The sequence below is a fragment of the Arvicanthis niloticus genome, chromosome 30 (genome assembly GCF_011762505.2).
Source record: "Arvicanthis niloticus isolate mArvNil1 chromosome 30, mArvNil1.pat.X, whole genome shotgun sequence".
Lineage (NCBI taxonomy): Eukaryota > Metazoa > Chordata > Mammalia > Rodentia > Muridae > Arvicanthis > Arvicanthis niloticus.
The window spans coordinates 18,714,473-18,736,569 of record NC_133438.1 but is presented as its reverse complement, the minus strand read 5'-3'; the positions used below and the strand labels follow the sequence as shown (position 1 = coordinate 18,736,569).

The window sequence follows — 22,097 nt, the reverse complement described above, 5'->3', positions numbered from 1 at the left end:
GGAGGAAAGAAGCGCTGACGCGTGCTACAACACAGGCCATCGTAAGATATATCAGCCACCAGCGGCCAAACCAAAGAGGACACAGGCTATGTGGCTTCGCGTTTGATGCTACAGAAAAGGAAAAGCTAGATGGGAAACAGAGCGGTGGTTTGGAAGAGCAGGAAGATGAACGGCGAGGGATGTGGAAGAATTCTGGAAGCTGGTGGGGCGGTTTATGATCTCGCTTTGGTTATTATGACTCTCGTGCTCATGAAAGTTCACAGAACTAAACCCGAGTAAGAGTGCATTTACTGCATGTGAAGTAGACTTCACTTTCTAAAACGCTAATGGGAACAGTCCTTCCCAGTACTGCCTCGGTGGGGGTCACCACAGGCCTGTTTGTCACTCTGCCTTAGCCTGTGGCTGCCCATAAAGATGACTTCCCGGCTCCTCACTATTTTAAGACACACCCCAACTGCAACTTGTATAATCTCAGGACCGCAGGCCTGCTTTGCGGTTGCTTTCCTTGTGAATCATAGTTTTCTGTTGTGCTCAGTATCAAAATATTTTCCATAAAATCGACTGAGTGACTTGTGAGCGTGGATAGGAGCCAAACAGACCATCTCGTCTTCCTTTCTCTGTATCAGACGTGTCACCCACTCAATCTGCTCCAAGAGCACAAGCTAGAACTCGGCAGCAGTGTGAGGCTGACAGGTGGTCACTATCTCTGCTGTTGAGGTCTGCTTCCTGGGGGTGGCACACTCTCTAGTTGGTTTCCTTTGGTTTGGCTGTGTTATCTATAGACTCCCTGTGAGTCTGCATTACAGTCACTATCACATATAGGGAAACCGTGCAGTTTTTCTCCCTACATTTCAGCTCCTGCTTCTGTTCCAGTTGGAAGGTGTAGGAGGAGCTAAGGTGGGAGGAGTAAAGGACAGGAAGAGGAGGGGTAAAGGAGAGGAAGAGGAGGAGCTAAGGGAGATGAAGAAGGAGAAAAGTTGACATGGAGGCTGATGTTCGCTTGTCTGTAGCAGTCAAAGGTAGTTGGTGTATCTAGGTTGGGTATTTGGTTACACCTCTGATTGTAAGAGTATCTTGTTATTGATCATTACTAAATATATAAGCCTTTGGATAATCTAAGCATTAGAGTCTCATCTGTACTGAGCCCATGTGGTTGGCAGGATAGTCTGGGCAATGCCCAGCCTTGCAGAGACAGCCTGGAAGATTGGCAGAGCCATACCCCACACTGGAGTCTCATGGGTGGCAGGGCTGGTATTTCTAGCTACAGCCTAGACAGTCGGCTTGACCAGCAGCCTTTTTAAAATAATCACTCCAACAGGAAGGTAAGAATTTAATGTCTCTGATTGGTCATGAAGATCACACTAGGTCATTCAGCACAACACTGACTGAGATGTATAATTCTGAATCAGGAAAAAAAAGAGGTAGATATTATTAATACAAATCTGGGTCTACAGGAATATCAGTAGAAGGGTGAATATTATTGAAATAATATTTGAGGATGAAGAGATGTGTCGTAAGTATACATTTTCAAGAAACCATCTCTTGATCTACAGAAAACATGAAGTCTGGAAATGAAGGTGTGGTTAGCATTGTGACGGCCATCTAGTTTAAGAGTATTTCACTATAATACCTGCTCGAGATAACACGTGCTTTTCCCCCTTAAGCTTGTATTCTAAACCTGGCCTTAGTTCAAGCAGAAAGGAAGGTACTTTCCCATTCTATTCAGCAAGGTAGATCAGCCGAGTACAAGTTGTCAACCAATCTAATCAAATAACATAAAGCAGAGGCTATGGCTGCCATTTTGGTTGTTTATAAGCAATACAGATATGCCCAGGTCAAGAGGAATGCCAGGCAGAGAACAATTCCACGGCCACTATAGTGATAACAGGGACAGCTTCCTCTACCCATTTGGAGGGATTTCAGCATTATAAAGTAGGATCAGAAACATTATCTGACTTGGTTTTCAGAGTGAGGTAAGGTGAGTGTTAAAGTACGATGACAGCAGAGGTTTACAAAACACGTGCTGGATTCTACAGCCACAGAGACGGGAATCCGGAGCTCTCCCACTGAAGACCGGAAGCTTAGCCCACCCAGACATCCGCCCCAGGCAGGTAGCCTGAGAACTCTCGACCTGGAGCAAAAAAGGTAAACATGAAAATTGCCAATGACTGGATGACTGACTGGAGAACCAGAAATTCTGCGTTCACTCACGGGACCTCCTTCTCCACTGAAAACTCACAGTCTAACTCGATTGACTTGCACAAGATTCCCCCTTCCCTCCTTTGCCCTTCCATTCCTTCCTTGTCTCTGCTTCCCTGCCTTCTCTTTCCTCTCTCTTCTCTTTCGTATTTCTACCTTTCCTTTCACAATGATAAGCACCTGCATTGTGATTATAGAATACAGAAAAGAATGCAACATGGCCCTACCTTCGGAAAACCTGCAGTTCAACAGAAATGCGTGACAATAAATTAAAAATGTCATACATACTCTGAAGGAAAGAAGAGTGTAGAGGGGATACACATATAAAGACTGGCAGGCTAGAGAGATGGCTCAGCAGGTAAAAACGCTGGCTGCTCTTCCAGAAGACCAAGGTTCAATTCCCACCACCCACATAAGCAGCTCACAACCCCCTGTAAGCCCAATCACACAGCATTTGACATTCACTTTTGACCTCTGCAGATACCAGGCATATGGCACAGACATACATGTAGATAAAACACCTGTATATGTTAAATAAATAACTAAATACATAAATAAATTTAAAGACTATAGACAAGCCTGGAATGTGGTTCAGTTGGTAGAGTGCTTGCCTAATATACACAAAATCTTGGGTTCATAAACTGGAAATTCTGGGACATAACCTCTAATCTTAGCAATGAAGAGGCAGAAGCATGGGGTCAGAGGTTCTAGGTCATTCTTGGCTATATAGATATCTAAAATTCTAGGCCAAGTACCCTAGCCGAATCCTCATCAGAGAGGCTTCCTCTGGCAGCTGACGGGAGCAGATGCAGAGACCCACAGCCAAACATTAAGCAGAGTTCAGGGAACCCTTTGGAAGAGGCAGAAGAAAGCATTATAGGAGCCAGAGGGGTCAAAGACACCAGGAGAACACAGCTCACAGAATCAACTAAGCAGGGCTCATAGAGGCTCACAGAGCCTGGGTGGGTCTGGGCTAGGTCCTCTACATACATGCTGTGGTTGTCTAGCTTGGCATGTTTGTAGGATTCCTATCACTGGGGGTATCTTCAACTCTTTTGCCTACTCTTGAGACCCTTTTACTCCTACTGTGTTGTTTCCCCCAGCCTTGATATGAAGAGATGGTAGATAGATGGATGGCTAGATAGACAAACAGACAGACAGACAGACAGACAGACAGACAGATAGATAGATAGATATGAGATAGATGATGTCCCTGGGAGGCCTGCTCCTTTTTGAAGAGAGACAAAGAAGGAGTGGTTCTAGGAGAGAGGGGAGGTGAAAGTGAACTGAAAGGAGTAGAGGGAGAGTAAAAGGGAGTCTATGGTAGGGGTGTATTATATGAGAATTAATTAATTAATTAATTAGTCACGTCTAGGGCAAAATACCCGAGGCCTGGTTTGGGTGGGAAGGAGGTGGTATTAAGTCAGCTCTTGTAAATTGAGTATTTCTCAAGTGGACCAGATAGAATAGCTTGACAGGACATAACACTACCTGGCATACTGCTGGTGTGCCCTGTGTGGCTAATGGCAGTCTTGCTCCAGTGTGTGGTGACTAATGAGGTAAGGAGGAGAATGTTGCAGTTGGAAGCTCCCGGGCCATGCTGAGGAGGGCGCAGGGCTTCTATTTCCTTGCAGTTTCAAACTAAACTTCAATGTTCTAAGATGCTCACAAATTTTAAAGGCTTATCTATGACAAATGGTGGTTCGTTTCAACTGCTGAGGTATAGTTCAACTCTTAGAACATTGCTGTGTGTAAGTTTGTTTCACGCAGATCTATTACTTAATAAGAAAACACTACATTTGCTACTGAGTGATAGCTTAATTCTGTTGTAAATGAGCAGGCACTTCTTTGGGAGCCACTAAAATATCAGAGGAAGCACAGAGTAGCTGAGAACATCACAGACTCTTCACATGTGTGTGCGCGTACATGTGTGTGTGCGTGCGTTTCTGTTTTCAGTCGGAGGAGTCTCTAGCACATTTCCCTAAAACTCCCTATGCATCTAAAGACAACCTTGAACATGTCGTCCTTCCCTAACCACAAGCATGTGCCAAGCATGTTCAGCCTACACAACACCAGGTATCAAACCCAGAGCTTCATGCATTCTAAGTAAGTATTCTACTTATGACCGAGTGAGTAGAGTGTGTTTCAGACTGAACCATCTCTAGTTTCTCGGGTTTAAACATCAAATAAGTTAAGTAAGTGTCACTGTTTTGCTTTGCTTTGATGGCCAGTAAACACATTTCAAAATCTGAACATGGAAACCAGGGTAAACAAGATTTTGGTCACTATGCTTGCTTGTGATCCTGGCGAGCCATGGACAGAGTCCACTGGACGATGAACAGCAGTAACAGTGGGTGATAGTGAATGTGAAGCATTGAGGGAGAGAGGGAATAAGATGATCAGCCAGCCAAACAAAGTTAAGACAAACACTATCCCTGGACATATACAGGAAAAATGAGGAAGGGAATGAGCGACACCCTCCTACAGAAACTGAAGCCTGGTGATCTCTTTATGTGCTTAACGTTAAGAAAAAAACAATTGGGGAAAGGAACTTAGTGTGAATTTTTCTTTTCTCAGTGTCTTAAGATTTACTAGAAACTTCTATTAGGAACCTCTGATTAGAAAATCAAACTAGCACGTACGTTTACTGAACACTGTACAGGTAATATGTAAATGGGCATGTGGTCCATCAGCGGGTGTTTGCTTCTGGACTACTTAATCTCCATATATAGAAGAACCGCTACCAGTCAATTCAAATGTCAGAAGGAAACCATCACAGACAGCAGCAGGTGGGCAAGGGACAGTCACCACTGTGCAGGGCTTCCTGGGGGCACAAGGTTGATTCCTATAGGGAGTGGGGTGCTGGAAACATGCACAGGAGACCAAAGATGGCATGAACTCAGCTCATTGCTCCCCATTATGGGATGAGCCAGAGTCTGGCTCCACAGCAGCTGCTTGGCCACTTCCCTGGAGCACCGAGTATGAGTGGCCAAGTCCAGCACAACATGCTCTTGGACCTGCTGTCCTGCACACGGTTCCCACTTCTCCTGCTCCGAACCACCCACTCCTGGTTGTTGGGGGCCGACTTTTAGCAGAAAGCGGCTATCAGCTTTGCAGCCATCTTGAGCCATATACCCTGACATGAGACTTGTATTACAATAGTCTACAACAGCTGAGCACACTCTGATAATCTTGGTTTAGATACCTTGGGTGTGTGAGATTAAAGGTGTGTGAGATTAAAGGTGTGTGACCTAGAGATCAGATTTAGAGACAAGACCTAAGGGCATGATTAAAGGTGTGACCTGAAGTGGCTTAGAAGTGAGACATATAAAAGGATAGAGGCAGACAGAGAAAGTAACAGATTACTTGACACTAGGTAGAAAACACTTGGCTCTAGAGAGAATCAGACACAGCAGAGAGAAGACAGAGAAGCAGGCACTTGGAAGAGAACTTGGAAGAAGTCACTTGGAACTTGGAGGCACTAGGAACTAGGAATTTAGGACTTGAGACACTTAGAGGAAGAGAGACTGAAGAATAAACAGGATTGAAACACACTCTGTCTGGTCTCCATTCTTCGAGTCTGTCCTCTCTCTCTTGCTGAACCCCAATCTGAGGACCGAAGCGGCCAGTATACAGTGGCCGCCCAAACTAGGGGCAGCCCGGGCCTCAACATTTTGCTTGGGCCGCGACATATTTTGGCGCCCGAACAGGGACTAGTGTGTGTGTGGGGGGGGTCCCAACACCTGGTAACAGTGTTCATGAACTCTCTTAATAATAAACCTGCCTCACATCAAGTACCTGGTATGTAGACTTTCTCCTACCCACATAAGTCCAAACCTCAATCCAATTTCTACATATGTCAAAAGAAGGATCTGGAAACCAGGAGACTTACCTAACTCTACATTTCTAAAACCTGACAAAGCTGTAACTCAAATACAGATCAGCACGGCTCTAACACATCACACCTTTGACATTGTATCACAATGCTGACCTCTACCTACTACTTTATACAATTATCCTCTCTATAATCCTTCTTATTCTACACGGCGACATACAGTCATACAATATGATAATGCCTTCCTCAGTGACTCATTCGGAATGGCATACCTGGGTCCCTGTGAAAGCCACTCAGTCTTCCTGTGTCCCACTCTCTTTAGTTACAAAGTACAGTTAACGGCAGTTCTACTGTGCAAGGCTATTGTGAAAATTAAGACAAAACAAAGCAGCGACTGAACAGTAAGTACTTTCATTTTTTTCTGTCATTTTAAAAGATCTCTCTTTTTAATTGTGTGCATGTGGGAGGGGGAGAGGGGTGTGGGTGTGTGTGTGTGTGTGTGTGTGTGTGTGTGTGTGTGTGCAAGTGCCTACAGAGCCCAGAAGAGAGCTTTGGATCCAAGAGAGCTGACGTACATACAGTTGCAAGCTCTCCAACCTGAGTGCTAGAAGCTCAACTTGTGTCCTATGCAAGAGCAGCACACAGTCTTAACCAGTACCCCGAGCCATCTCTCCAGTACCACCACTATTTCTTAAAACTTCTTGAAAACTTGTCTTAAAACATATGGGAATAATTGCAAACAAGCAGTTCATATTGCACAGACAGGTAGTGTAGTCGTGAGTGTAACACTATACTCCTTTATAAGCAAATGATGTGCCATTTTGGTTTAGAGAAGAACTACTGTAAATCAATTAATCTTGCACATGGTGTCCGGCAGACATGTAAACAGACTGTTCCAGGAATAGCAGGGTACAGATGGTTTTCGATTTCTAGATGCACTAAACTCAAACGTGCCGCGTGTAAAAATAATCACATCAGGCTCGGTTTGCACACGACTCCTCCAAGAGCATGCCTACTACAGGATGGGCGGCACGTATTCACGACAAATGCCACAGTCATTCATCAGAGTCATCTCAGCTTTCTCTCATCTTCTTGGCGATCATTACACACCTTCCATCACAAGGCTTCCTGCCAGCCAGTCAGTCCTTTCTGTTAAATTCCCAAAAGATTCGATATAGTCATTAGCATAAAAACCGTGGTGGGGTTAAGTTAGAAATAAAAAAAAAAATCAGGACCAAAAAAAAAGAAATTTTTAATACGCAAGAAAGAACCAGGGAAGAGCTCAGGTCATAGAGGGGTAGGTAACAGAGCCTCAGGGCTCTCCGTGTCCTCAAGTGCAGAGAAAAGCAGCAGCATGGTGACTTTCCATGTCAGGAGCCCACTGAGCCTTCTGGATCAGGCTTGCTCCGTAGCTGCACAGGGCTTGGGGCCACACCCCTCCCAATGCCCTTCCATACCTTCCTCTCACCCCTTCCCTAAGCAAACAAGATTATTGGACTCATTCCACTTCTCCTATGTGTCCTGGCTCTCCTCGCTTTCCACAGGGCTCCTACAGAGCTGTTAAAAACCTTTACCTAGGGCACCCTGTGGGCCACAGCAGCCCAGCTCAATAGCTCTCCGCGAGCCCTGGAGGAAAGGGCAGCAAATGGCACAGGTCCATTCAGGGCAGTTCCTGATTTTCTATGTGGGAAGGAGAGAGGAACTCTTTTTTTTTCCCAGAGCTGAGGGAAGTCCCACCTCCATAAGCCAGTGAGGCCACTGAGGGTGAGAACAGAGAGGCTGCTGGGAGCCACAGCCCCCAACACCACTCAAAAGCTGAGAAGGTAGGGCTGGGGATATGCCACTCGGTAGGCCGTTGCCACACAAGCACACAGAGCTGAGTTCAACTCCCAGAACCCACACAAAAATGCCAAGGCCACTGCACACATTCATGAACTCAGCACTGGAGAGACAGAAACAGACAGGCGAGACTCCTGGGGCTGAGTGGCCATTCAATCTTGCCAAACTGAATGAGCCCCAAGGCAGGAACCCTGACTCAAAAAGAAAAAAAAAAAAAACACCACACATACACGTGCACACACATGAGCACACAAATAGACACACGTGTATGCACGTGACTGAACTTGGGGTGGAGAAGCAGAGGGCGGACGATGTTCATGCAGGCTGTCTTGTTTGCACTCAGGAGCCAATGCATCTTCTCATAAATCCTCCATTTTCATTAAGACTCTGTCTGCATATATCAGCCTCTGTTGCGTCCTCATTGCCCCTTCTGTTTTTCACTCTGACTGGTTCCCAGACATCTCCCAGAATTCCCCAGACTTTTCAGCTATGTTAGCGATTGCTGCCTTAGGCCCTTTGGTTCTTTTTAGCCCTGATGATGGGCAGTTTGTCATTCTCAGTGCTGACCTGCATGGGCTGTAGGCCTAAGTCCCCACCTGCTCACTAGCTGGTCCCCACATCAGCAGGGACTGGCAGTGGTACCCTCAATACAAAATCACAGGACGAGTTTAAGGGCTGTCCACCCTTCCCTCCAAACAGCATAAACAAGACTGTAGTGCATACCTAAGGACTTTGAAAATAGTATTTACAAACTGATGACAAATTAGCTTCTAAGTGATTTGTTCTCTTTCATGTAGGGGGAGAAAGAGAACCAGCAGAGATGGCCAGAGAGGGAGGAATGGGGCAAGAGAGTGGGGTGAAGATGAGCAACATGCATACACAATACACCAGTGCTGTAGCTAAACCCAGAATCCAGTATATTAACTAAAGAATAAGTATAATCTGTGCATCTTAAATTTGTTAATGTATGTAAATTAGGTTTTTCATTTGAAACATCAACTAATTTGAATTTCCATATACTATGCCTATTTTGAAACAGTCACACATTTTTATAGACTTTAAAATGTTTTTATTCAAACTACAAGTTTTACAGTTAAAAAAAAAGCTCACATCATTGTTTAATACGATTAGTACTTTTGTCTCCAAAGAAATAAGAACTATAAATTAGCATAAACTAAATGTTTTTCTTGGAGCAATAAAAAAACACAGATGTTATTAAAACACACTCAACAAGTATGGGTCTGTTATTAAGCTGCCGTCTCTCTGCTCCAACCCTACCCCTCCTCATTAAGACTGGCTGAGGCCCACAGCCAGGCCCACAGCCAGAGGCACCTGTCAGGCTCTCCCAGGAGGACGGCTAGAGATGAAAACAGCACTGAGGGAACAGAGCTTGCCCTCTGCAATTTGTTCCCTGTCCTCATCTCTGCTGCCCCAGCCACCTGCCTCTGCTCCCCGCTGCCCCTCAATGATCCCCAGTGTTCTACATTGTACCCTACTGCTCCCCACTATGCTGCACTGCCCCTCACTGCCCCCACTGTTCCTTGATGCTCCCCACTGTCCCCACTGCCTCCACTGCCTCCACTGCCCCCACTGCCCCTCACTGCCCTCACTGCCCCCACTGCCCCTCACTGCCCCCACTGGCCCCACTGCCCCTCACTGCCCCTCACTGCCCTCACTGCCCCTCACTGCCCCCACTGCCCCCACTGCCCCTCACTGCCCCCACTGCCCCTCACTGCCCCCACTGCCCCTCACTGCCCCTCACTGCCCTCACTGCCCCTCACTGCCCCCACTGCCCCCACTGCCCCCACTGCCCCTCACTGCCCACACTGCCCCTCACTGCCCCTCACTGCCCCCACTGCCCCTCACTGCCCCTCACTGCCCCCACTGCCCCCACTGCCCCTCACTGCCCCCACTGCCCTCACTGCCCCCACTGCCCCTCACTGCCCCCACTGCCCCTCACTGCCCCTCACTGCCCCCACTGCCCCTCACTGCCCTCACTGCCCCTCACTGCCCTCACTGCCCCTCACTGCCCCTCACTGCTCCAGGTTCCAGGAGCAGTTGCTTCCAGTTTTTATTTCTTCTCCTTACTCCTCTGTCATTCCCTTGGAGATCCCCAGAGCTGACTGATGTCCCAACCTTGTGGGCCAAAATTCCAGCTTCACTGGTGGCTTTCCCAAGTCCCAGAAGGCCCTCCCTGGAGACAGCAACCCTCTTCAAAGATCTCAGTCACACAGGACCCTTCTTTCTATAAGTCACCCAAGCCTAAAAGTTACTATATGTTTGCTTCAGCCTTGACTTTATACCATTATTACTCCAACGTCTATTTCACTAATTTCCTACATTAAATTTTCTGTTAAAATACCCAGTGTAGTTCCCTGTTTACTTTGCTAGGCCATAAGTAATATCTGCTATTTTTGTATTTCCCCTGATACAACTGTGTAGCTGTTGGTGATTCCAACAGTACAGAAACAAAGGGCACAAAAGTAAAAGCGTACAAAGTTAACGCAGTCAAAACTGCATTATGTCAGGATCAAATTTCCTCATAAAATAATCTATTATAACCTTTTAATTTAATGTCAAACTTCGTGTAGTTGTACATATATAACTAAGTTCTATGAAAAGTCTGTCGGTCTAATTTTCCATCGGAGGTTAAATAGGTTGTACATATGCAGTGCTGAATGTATTCCATCCCAGTGAATTCTTGGCTTAGATTTAATATGCCAATTTAAAAAGTACACTAGAGTAAATCTAAAGTTTCAAAACAACTTCCATTTTAAAGACAATCACACAGCAGGCAGCACATGCTGGCTTGCTATAACTGGGACTTGCTGGTTCTCTTGCTGGAGTTCAATAATCAACATTTATAGTAGAACACAAGGTAGACAGTGGCGTGCCTAAACAATCACCCAAGCTTGTGTTTTTACACTCCGTATTTTAAAGCAAGTTTGCTGATCCTAAAGGCATTAATTTGAATACCACTCAATAGTTACTAAAAATGAATTCATTTAAAAGCACACATTATTTTTAAAAAAGTTTTGGTCTTCTACTTAAAATTTAATGGCAAAACAGTTTGGAAATTTTGCCTTTAAAATCTTCTACCATACAGAGAAGAGAGAAGGAAAGACTGCAGGGAGACAAAACTGGAATCAATGAGTGGGGGGGTGGGGGGGAGCGCATCTCTGGGATGAGCCAGAAACCTAGGACAATGAAAACTCCCATGAATCCATGAGGGGAACTAAGATGCTTAGCAGTGGGGGAAATGAAACCTGAACCAGCCATCTCCTGCAACCAGAAAAGATTTCCAATGGAGGGACTGGGACACCAACCCAGCCACCAAACTTCAGACCCACAATTTCTCCTGCCAACAAGATGTGCAGAGTTAAAGATGAAGAAGGAACCGATGACTGCCCCAACTTGAGACCCATGCCATGAGGGAGAGCCAACCCCTGACACCAATTAATGACATTCTGCTATACTTCCAGAAAGGCAGCTAGCATAACTGTCATCCGAGGTCCAGCAACTGATGAAAACAGATCAGAGACCCATAGCCAAACATTAGGCAGAGCTTAGAAAATTCTATGGGGAGGGGGGAGGGGGGAAGGGTTGAAGGAATCAGATAGGCCAAGGACACCACAAAAAAACCTACAGATTCAACTAACCTGGGCCCACAGAGAATAAGCCACCAAACAGAGAGCATGCATGGGATGGACCTAGTCCCTCAACAAACATGTAACAGTTATGCATCTTGACCTTCATGTGGAACTCCTAACAGCAGGAGCAGGGGCTGTATCTGACCACTGACTGCCTTTTAATCCCTTCCCCTAACTGGGCTGCCTTGTCTAGCCACACTAGGAGAAGATGCACCTAGTCCTACTGCAACTTGATATGCCAAGGTCCGTCGATATCTATGGGAAGCCTCCTTTTTCCTGAGCCTTTCCTGAGAAAGGGAAGTCAGGAGGATGGTGGGGAGGTAAGGTGAGAGAAAGAAGAACCAGAAGAACACAGGAGGTGAGGTGAGAGAGAGGGACTGGGAGGAAAGGAGGGAGGGGAAGGAGGGGAAGCTATGATCTAGATGTAAAGTAAATAAATTAATAAAGTGTTAATAATAATATGAAAAATAAAATCTACATTAATAAATTAGTAACGTACAACATATTGTATGTTACTAATATAAAGTCTACTTAGATGTCTCTATTAATAGTCCATTTGCATATTTTTATTGTTTAATAGAAAACTTACTGTAAACATAATTAGAATGTTTCTAGACTTAATGTATCATCATTTGACTTCTTTCTTTTTTTTACATTTATATGTCTGTGGTGTGTTTCTGTGTATGTGGTATGTTTCTGTGTGTGTATGTGTGTGTGTATACATGCCACATGTGGAGATCAGAGGGCAACTTGTAGGGATGAGGTCTCATCTCCTACCATGAAGGAACCAATCAAGTCATTAGACTCGGCAGTAAGCACCAACCACTTCACTGTAAAACCCAATAAAGTGAGATATGAGGTATCAGATTAACAAATCATCCACTGGCCAGTTTATATGAAATCATAAATTATATAGTTCAAAAGCCCCGAAACACTGACTTTATAGCTAATTTTGGCTGTACATTTAAAACGCTTAGAAACTGTGGTTTTTTTTTATTTTTGGCCTAACTGACATATGTTAGATATCCAATTAAAGTTTGATGCTATTCACATGGCAAATGCTAGCAACAGTTCAGACCACAATTAGCATGGGGTGGAGGCTATGGGACAGGTGGGCAAGCATGGACCATTCTGTTCCCAGAGTCCTTCTTCTCTTGCCAGCAGCACCAGTGAACGCCATCTCTTTGGGGGATAGAGAGTACATCTTTTGTTTATAAATATCCTTAACTAAATTAATAAGTTAAGGAAAGAGTATATGGAAATAAGAAATTAGAAGTTTCAAATATCTTCTATATGGCTTACCATCCCAGTTAACACAATATTTAAGTGTAAGCTACACCTACTGCTTTCAAGTTTTGTCTATGACTGGTTCACAACTGAAACATTTATCTCAGTAGTTCTAAGCTCTGTTAACTTTAAACTCTGACATTATGAATGTTTGTTATGGGGCACTTAATTTCCTAAAATGTGTATTGTAGAAGCTGTGTTTGCTCATATCAAATTGTAAATGTCACCAATGAGAGAAGCTTAGCGCAAATGGCTGTCTCAGTGGCAATTAAGCTTCTCTTACTGGACTTTCCTGACTTGGTACCACAGTGTTCCTGGCATGGGAAGGGCATTGCATCATGGGAAGGGCATTGCATCATGGGAAGTTAGTGGCACCATAGAAGGGTGTGGCATCATGGGTTGGGTATCACCTATTAGAAAGAAAGACCCTCCGGGTTGGCTTGTACCTACTGAGGACAACAAACCTCGGAATCCAACAGACTTGAGTTGGATTCTGCTTTGAAAACTCATATAAATTTAAAAAGAAACCTCCAATAATAGCAGCTATGCATGATTCATTCCTGTGTCCTCTGAACACCTGGTCAGAGCTTTCTAGATGGGGAGAGCTCAGCAGTGTTAGCAGAAGTAAAACAAAACTTTCCTCTGAGCATCTTTAAGGAAAGGCCAGATCTTACTGTAACCAAACACAGCATGGAGGTTTGTAAGTAAGAAGTCACTTACTCAGTCACTTTCCACTGGGGCTAGTGTATTTCTACCAAAATATACACTAGAGTTTGGCACATAGTAAACTCATTAAGTATAGGTTCTCTGCAACTATGAGAATGTGTTAATGTATAACCACAGTTATATTTTAAGTCAGTTTGGCAGAACCAGGGATCCATACCTACTATATACACGGAAAGTCCCACAGAATAATGTCCAAAGTCTATGTTGCAGGTGATAAAAGTTTAACCCAAATACAGTTAAGCAAAGAAAGAGCAAGTATGTATTGCTTTGTGGACTGGAGAAGTCCTTAAGCATGGCTGAAGTGATAAGACGAGCCAGGGTCTCTGGTGTTCGAGGCCTGAGCTCAACCAGGTACCCAGCTGCCTCTCACAGCCCACCACCACACACAGGTACAGTATACATATTAGCTAAATCTTGATTAAAATTTAACTTTTCATGACAGGTAGATACTATTTAAGATTGGGGTACAAAGTGTAAAAATTAAACAGTAAATACCAAAACCAAAAATACAAGCTGAGTCACGATGTCTCCAAACACCTCCACTGTTTGTGGCATGACACGGAGCACTTGGAAGTGGTTTTGAGTCTCTTTACTATGGGTAAAATGAACAAAAATAAACAGATCTATGGGAAATGGTTTAATCACACATCTTCAAAAAAATTTGCAAGATTTAAACAAACACCTGAAATTCTTCTGAGGATATGAGGTCACTGCACACTGCTGGATAACAGGATGTCATGTATAAATTTTGCTTTTATTTTCTCAGATGATGGAATGAGATGACAGCCATACCCAAGCTCTGCAAACACACTTCTTGGAAATACCCAGACTATTTCCTTCTATGTTCTAACTATCCCTAAGCCTAGACCTGGAAGCTTCTTGCCTTTGCACAATCTAATCTTCCAAGCTGACTGGCTTCTCTCAGATTTTAACTGAAATATTCTGCTTGACCTTGACCTCATACTAATTTTGGCAATCTGTTCTAATCTTCTGGCTCCTTCTCATTCTATGGATCATTCTGTCTTCACCTGTGTCTGGTTTGATCTCTCTCTCTCTCTCTCTCAAGTAACCTCTCTATCCTATGAGAGTTGGGTGTATCCTATCTCTGACTCATTCTGTCAAATCTTTCTCTGATTTGTCATTTTGTCTGCCCTTCAAATATGGCTGCTTCCTTCTACAAACTAACTTTACCTTCATTGTTAGGGATTAAAGGTGCATACTAAGGGCACGTCTGTATTCCAGCCAGTTCATGCTGTAATCCCAGAATCTGCATTCTGGCCAGATCATATAGGCCTAGAAGGTCTTTGGATATGATCCCTTAGATTAAAATTCCTCTACAATGTCAGACACCCAACTCTGTTTTGTCACGTGCCCAGGAATGAGGATATAGTGTGTGGCTCACAGCAGCCAATGGCTCCCCCAAGGACTGGATATAATCCAACCCAGCTACTCCCACAAAAAATTATCCAGCATTTCACTCTATGTTCAGTGTTTGAAAGTTCTAAGAACAATACTGAAAGGAAACACAGTGCCCACTGTAGCCTGTGAACTAACAAAGTCAGGGAGGTAAAACATGAACAGTAACTGTTAGCATTTGCTCTAATGTTTCCATTTTAGAAACAAACCTCCCGGGTATACATCACTTAGCAATGGGAAAATCTAATCAGTATTGACTATGGCTAAATGGTTTACATTGTATAACATGACTGAGGGCACAACTACATTGCCCAAAGAGATCTCATGCACAGTGGCAGTCTTGAATTACACAATGTGTTGCTTTCTCTGCTCAGAAGGGGTAATAGATACTGAGCAGCCTGAGATCCAGGCTTCCTGCCAGCTTTAGCCCCAATACCCCAGAGGACTATAACTGAGAAATTCCCCACTTCTCTGGCTGCCAACAACTTCCCCTCAGAAACAGGGCAGCCAGGAGCATATATCTAATAATTGATCTTCGTGAACACTTTAAAAATAACCCTGGCACAGTACCTAGCAGATGGTTGGCATCCAAAAAGTTAAGCCAAAGTGGAGGTAGGGAAGGGAAAGAAAAGACAGCAGAGAAGGAAGAGAAATTTTGTTTGTTTGTTTGTATTTGCTTGATTTTGTTTTTCAAGTCAGGAGTTCTCTTGTGTAGCCCTGGCTGTCCTGGAACTCACTCTGTAAACCAGGCTGGCCTCAAACTCAGAGTCAGCCTGTCTCTGCTTCCAGACTGCTGGGATCAAAGGTGTGCACTACTATGCCCAGCTTGGAAGAAAGATTTTTTTTTTTTTAAAGTAATCTTTGCTTGATTCTTGTAGCCCCTATCCTTTTGGTGCTAAGAGGCAAATGGGGGAGGGAATCATAATATTTTTTTTAGAAAGATTTTTATATTTTTGTGTGTGTGTGCATATATGCCACATATGTGTTCATGCCCACAGGGGCCAGAAGAGGGCACTGGAATCACTGGAGCTTGAGTTCTAGAATTTAAACTCTGATCCTCTAAAAAGGCAAGTACTTTTAGCTGCTGAGACGTCTCTCCAGCCCCTTAGGGGTTTCTGATTGGTTGGTTGGTTAAAGAACTATTATCTTATTATTTGTGTGTATTGGGAGCTTAGGGGTATTGTTTTTATTGCTGTTGTTTAGAGACTTATTTTTAACTGTATGTAAGATGGTTGGGTATGTGTGTATGAGTATAGTGCCTTCAGAGGCTAGAGTTATTAGATTTTCCAGGAGGGGAAGTTACAGGTAGTTAGAAGCTACCCAATGTCGAAACAGGGAACCAAATGGGTCTTCAGTAAGAACAGTATGTGCCTGTTTATATGAACTCACAGAGACTGAAGCAGCATGCACAGGGCCTGGACCAGTTTAAAAGCTGAGAGAAGAAATGGTCACATGCTCCCATACTGTCCCCAAGAGCTATCTCCAACTGATAACCATTAAATTAAATTAAAAATTAGTTTTCTCCAAGAGAGTCTCACTGGGAAAACAAACCACTCTTAAGGGTAGGCCCCATACACAAAAGTAGATGGCCAGCACAAAATGAACTCCATGGCGTCCTCAGCCCCTTGTGTCACAGTGTTGTTTATGTCTGGGTATTTCCTTTAACCTTACAGGTTCTTTTGTGTATACATGGCTCCCAGTTTTGTGCCTTTACGGAATTCCTATATGTGTGAATAAGTGTGTCTCTGCATCTGTGTTCCTTATGCTTTTTCTTCTGTTTGCTTTGTCCTATTCCAAAATATTTGTTTATTACTATTAATTATTATTACTCTTATTATTCCTTAGGTGCCAGCCAGTTTGTTTTCAAATGAGAGACAGGAAGGGTATGGATCCAGATGGGAGGGAAAGTGAAGAGGAAGCGGAAGGAGCTGGGGGAGGGGAAACCACAATAACACAGTGTATGGAAAAAGATCTATTTTCAATAAAAATAAAGAACAGTATGTGCTCTTAAACATTAAGTTGTCTCTGCAGCCACACCCCATCCACAGTAGTTCTTAACTTTAGTCATAGCAAATGCTGCCACGGTCATAGCCTAACAGGAAATCAGTACCATCCTCTTCACTGGCAAGCACTGACAGCATGGCTCTAGTGGGGAAGCCATGTGCAGAGCACGGTGCAATTGCTGGAATATACAACCTGTTCTGAATGTTAGGTACTGTACATCCACACGAGGAGACGGAGCACACACATGAAACACAACCACGAAGCCTGTGTGTGTAAAGTAGAGAACAGAGGAGCAACATCAGAGAATGCCAGCAACTGAGCTGTCAGCATATGGCTCCGATGGCTGGCCCACGTGCCACTGTAACGCCCCTAACAAGAATGCCATCCTATGCATACACACTTGCAGTGAAAGAGACTGCCTGCCTCAAGAGGCAGCTCACACCTTCTGTGGCCTTTCACCTGCTCTTTTTACTCAGAGTGCTTCCGAACAAGAAAGTATGTACTGGGAAAAGAACAGTGGGGATGTCGAGGAATTAGTTATAGAAGTCTCTACTTGCCAAATTTCCACTGAAGTTTCCCTAGTGTCTCAGTTAGGGCTTTACTGCTGTGAACAGACACCATGACCAAGGCAACTCTTATAAGGACAACATTTAACTGGGGCTTGCTTATAGGTTCAGTCCATTATCATCAAAGGGGGAGCATTGGAAGCATCCAGGCAGGCATGGTGCAGGCAGAGCTGAGAGTTCTACATCTTCATATGAAGGCTGCTAGCCGAATACTGGTTTCCGGGCAGCTACGATGAGGGTATTAAAGCCCACGCCCACAGTGACACACCTACTCCAACAAGACCACACCTCCTAATAGTGCCACTCCCTGACCCAAGCATACACAAATCATCATACGTAGTGAGGTATTATTAAATGTCACTCAGTACACCCTTTGGCCTTGACACTTTTATTCCTGGACATTTCTTCCAGACTACTAAAAACTTGGTAATCCAAAGTGAAAAGGGTCTAGAAAAATCCAGAAGGAGCTATATTGATGAATAGCTACAGCAACTGTTACTGCTATAACAACTGTTTTATTGCTACTGTATCTGCTATAATTTTAGTGTCAGGAATATTTATTTATAGAATATAAAAATCTCATTTTCTAAGGATCATCAACTAATTTTCAATATTCTACTTACTGTGGTCCAAAATTTAAATATATATATATATATATATATATATATATATATATATATATATATATATTTTTTTTTTTTTTTTTTTTTTTTTTTACGGGGCAGGGGGGTTTTCAAGCACTGGGATTCAAGTAAAAACGGCTAAGCTGTTTCCGTTTCTTAACTGATACCCAAACCACAGTGAGTTCTGCTACATCTCGGCATTCACCCTATCATCAGGAGTTCCAGGTACACACAGTTAATTTTCAGCATGAACTTGGGCCCTTCATTGGTTGATAAGAGAATCATTCTGTTTACTATTAGCAGATTAACATGGTAGCACTAAGGAATCAACTCAGAGTCCCTTCCATCCGCCAGCACCACCAAAGGGCCAGAGCAGGCTAAAGCAGCAGGAGTGAGGGTTCTGCTTGACTCTTACCACTCGGCCCGCTGGATCTATCCTTGCTGGATCTCTGTAGGACTGCAGAAGACGGATTTTCCAACTCACCTGTGTTTTGAGAAGAATACCCACAAATGTAAGTTTTCACCACCATCCCCTTGGATTTGCTCTAATTTGAGCCACGGTCCGGAAGAACAGTGCAGAGCCATGACAGAGTTAGGAGGCTGGGTCATGGCCACGAACATGAACATTTCTTGTGCTCTGCCTCGTCAGGTACTCAAAGAGCAGGTGACTTGAAGCAAGTTAACAAGGCCACTAAGTATCTGGGAGCCCAACGAGAAGTCACATCTGCATCTTTGGCTGTTACTGTACAATCCAGCGACTGGAGCAAAATGATTCTAGACCCTCTCAAATGTCTTTTGTGGATTTGTTTTTCACATATTACCAATACAACTTAAAGACTGGATGGGTCCAGTCGGTGCTGACTTATGCTCTTCTTGAGACATACCAGGCAATGAAATCTCTGCCACACTTTTAACATCCACCCCTAACTGGGTAACTCCTATTAGGCAAGCATTATCGGCAGCTTGCACTGCAACAAGAATGTATGAGTGCACGGGGTGTGTAAATGGGGGGCAGTGATGAAGTCATAACAAAACCAGACAGAGAAAGAATGGTGTGGAAGGACTGTGTAAGGCCAGGGGTTGGCTGGGATTCATGTGGAGAGGGAACAGGGCGTGAACGCATGGCTTCTGTACTCCTGGGCTGGATGACTCCTTTAGACACAGCATGCTATTTTCTTTTTCCTTTGGGAGGGTTAAATTTTAAGAACGAGAACCCAAAAAGCATTATAGAGAACTTCCCGTAAACCAAAATTAGAAGCACTGTGTCTAGAAATACAAGACTTCACTCTGCAGCAGTCCCAGATGACAAAGGCAAAGCATAAGCTTCGCACTGCACAAAAATTTGACTTCTGCAGAGCCAGGAAGGCAGTTCACAGACAAGGGCAAAAGCAAACCCATGCAGGGAAAGCCCACACAGCGGGACAGGAGGCAGAGCAGGGTAAAGGCAAGAACTCTCGTCCTTGTCCACCCCAAGGCTTTGGACAGAGAGGGATGGACTCCAGAAAGTGAATCTATATGCCCAGATCTCCAGACTACAGATAAGTCATCACAAACCACCCAACTGCCCAGTGAACGCTTACGCTCGGTTTTAGAAAGTGGCTGGTGTGTCTCAGGTTATGAGAACAGGTCTGTCACACTGCAGTGTCACTTTCATAAGTAAAATTTAGAGACATTTATTGACTCTTGCTTGTTAAGAGCTGAATGTTCCAAAGTCTGTCAATGTTTATTCCAAAGCCTTACCAGAAGATTTCTCAGGAACTGACTGGACCCCCAAGTAATGGGCATAGAATATCCACTGACTTCTTAAACCTGCCCTTGCTCAGTCAAGAAACAAAAACCAGATGGGGATCTGGAGTAGCTAAGCTAGACATGAAATTAATCTGTGAATTAGGTGAGAATCACATACTGGTATGACAGATATATGACTGCAAATTCAGAGGTATGACTGGAAAGATTTCATCTGAGGGGAAGTAAAAATTCCCTATTTCGGGGTAAGGAGCATAAGACAGCTCGTTCACGCTCATTCTGAAGCCAGCAGCCTACACAGGAACTAAAACGTTAAGTACATGCATGCAAGCTCCCGAGGGGTGTCTTTAGACGCACACACCTCCACTTGAACTCTTTATGGTCCAGAAACAGATGCACAATCTGCCTGACATTTAAAAATATTATTTTTTAATATATTCGGAAATATTATACAATATTTAGAGTATTTTTTTTTCACCCAGATTTTGGTGAGAGGCAAAGAGGCAGCACTCATTTGGTGTGGCTTTCCGATTGTACCTGAACTCTCCCACAAGAACAAAGCGGAGGGCATGTGAAAGTATCTGCAAACACCCAGTCAGCTTCATTTCGGAACCAACAACACCCCTGCAAGCAATGGCTGAGTGTAGCTCCCAAAGCTTACCAGTTTCTGCTCCGAGGAAGGGGCTCTGGCCTGGCGTGTACAACGGATGAACGGAATGCAATGATTTAAAGAAACTCAAAACTAAACTCTGGGCTAGATAGTGCCACGAGAAAGGGCTTTACGACTATCAGCAGAGGACAATCAGAAACTCGTTTCTGGTGTCAACCGATCACCCTATCACGGTTCTTTCGCACCTGCATTAGATGCACAGTTGAGAATCACTGTTCTGTTATTTCCTGCTGATTCGGGGGGGGGGGGGGGGGGGGGGGGGGGGGGGGCAAAGCTAACCCTAAGGCAACCTCCACATTATAGGCAAGCACCAGGGCTTCCGCGCCTTACTTACAGATTTTGCTCTCATCTCTGGCGAAGGGGAAACAGCAAAGCTGGCCCATGGCCCCGGCGTTCCTGGCGGGCACCCACCGGGAGGCTGCGGCTACACCGCTGCTGCTTGGCCGCGCCTGCAGCCCGGAGCTCAGCGAAGAACCACTGAGAGAAAGAGAAGGGAGCTCACAGCCTCGCGGAAAGGCTCCTCCTCCTGGCCCTCCAGCTCCAGCGACTGCTCCGGGACGCACTGGCGAGGGAAGTGGCCATATGCTCGCCCAATTCTCCCAGCACCCGAGCCCTGGCCAACCTGAGAAGAGGACCACGTGTGGAAGCCAGGCTGTCAGCATGTGTCTTTAAGAAGGTAAAGGAGAAAACCTGAGTCTTTACCCACACAAACCAATGTAGCAATTACACATGGAAATTCAAACCAGGATTTTTTTTTTAAAAGCCATCGTTTCTCTCTTAAAGAGGAAGAGCTGCCCCAGAGACTTTTGTTTGTCGCCTTGTGTACAGAGAACACGACCCAGCAGAACGCTATGAATTCTACTAGTCTCAAGTGCCGTTAAAATACCCAACAAACTGTATAAACAATAGAAACGGGGTGGGGTGGGGGAGGCTGGAATCAACTGTTATCTGCACTTCACACATATCTTCCATAAGTTCCGGATCTTTTTTTAAAAAATCCTCCCTCGTTCTCTTACTAAACCATTGGTCAACATGATGAATTTTGAAATTAGAGCATCCAACATCTTAATGGCATAGAAAATAACCATGACTCTAGACATACCGCTGAGAACTAGATCGGGGATAACCGGATCATTCCGACGGAAGCCACAAGGTGACTGCCAAATTCAAGGGCAGCAAAACTACTCATTTTAAGAGTCATGATATCATCTGAGACTCATGAGAACATAATGGGCTTCATGGAGTCATTTAAAAGCTGTGGTATGCTTCGGGGTGTGGCCATGCGTGTGGACACTACAGGAACGAAAGCCTGCTTGGTGCCAGGGGCCCCGCTCAGCTTCTTCCTTCTCTCCCTGTAGGACCTAGTGAGTCCCACACATCAGTCAATCTGGCAGCCGCTGCAAGGGGAGGGAAACAAGATGGAAAATTCCCAGTGGATTGGAACACAGCACACAAACCTTTGTAGCCACACAGACGAGGAGAGTGTACGGTATAGGAGAATAAATTTCTCAATCTTAGAAATTCTAGGTGTCGTGT

The 22,097-nt window shown here is 44.5% G+C and overlaps 1 protein-coding gene across 7 annotated transcripts in view; it reads right to left on the bottom strand.

Moving 5' to 3' along the window:
* Akap7 (A-kinase anchoring protein 7) overlaps window positions 1-22,097 on the bottom strand; it is a 132,786-nt gene that overhangs the window by 10,328 nt on the left and 100,361 nt on the right. For 2 of the 7 annotated variants that reach the window (XR_013108260.1, XM_076928016.1), the window contains exons 1-2: window positions 21,664-21,757; window positions 20,896-21,038 (exon numbers count right to left, since the gene is read on the bottom strand). The exons of 4 other annotated variants lie outside the window; for them this stretch is intronic. Coding sequence is in view for 1 of the 3 variants with exons in the window: in XM_076928016.1 (XP_076784131.1) it covers window positions 20,896-20,944 (49 nt within the window). In the remaining 2 variants the exon portion in view is untranslated. Of the gene's footprint in view, window positions 1-20,895; window positions 21,039-21,663; window positions 21,758-22,097 lie in introns of those variants that run through there. One more of the 7 variants, XR_013108259.1, reaches the window with a different exon arrangement.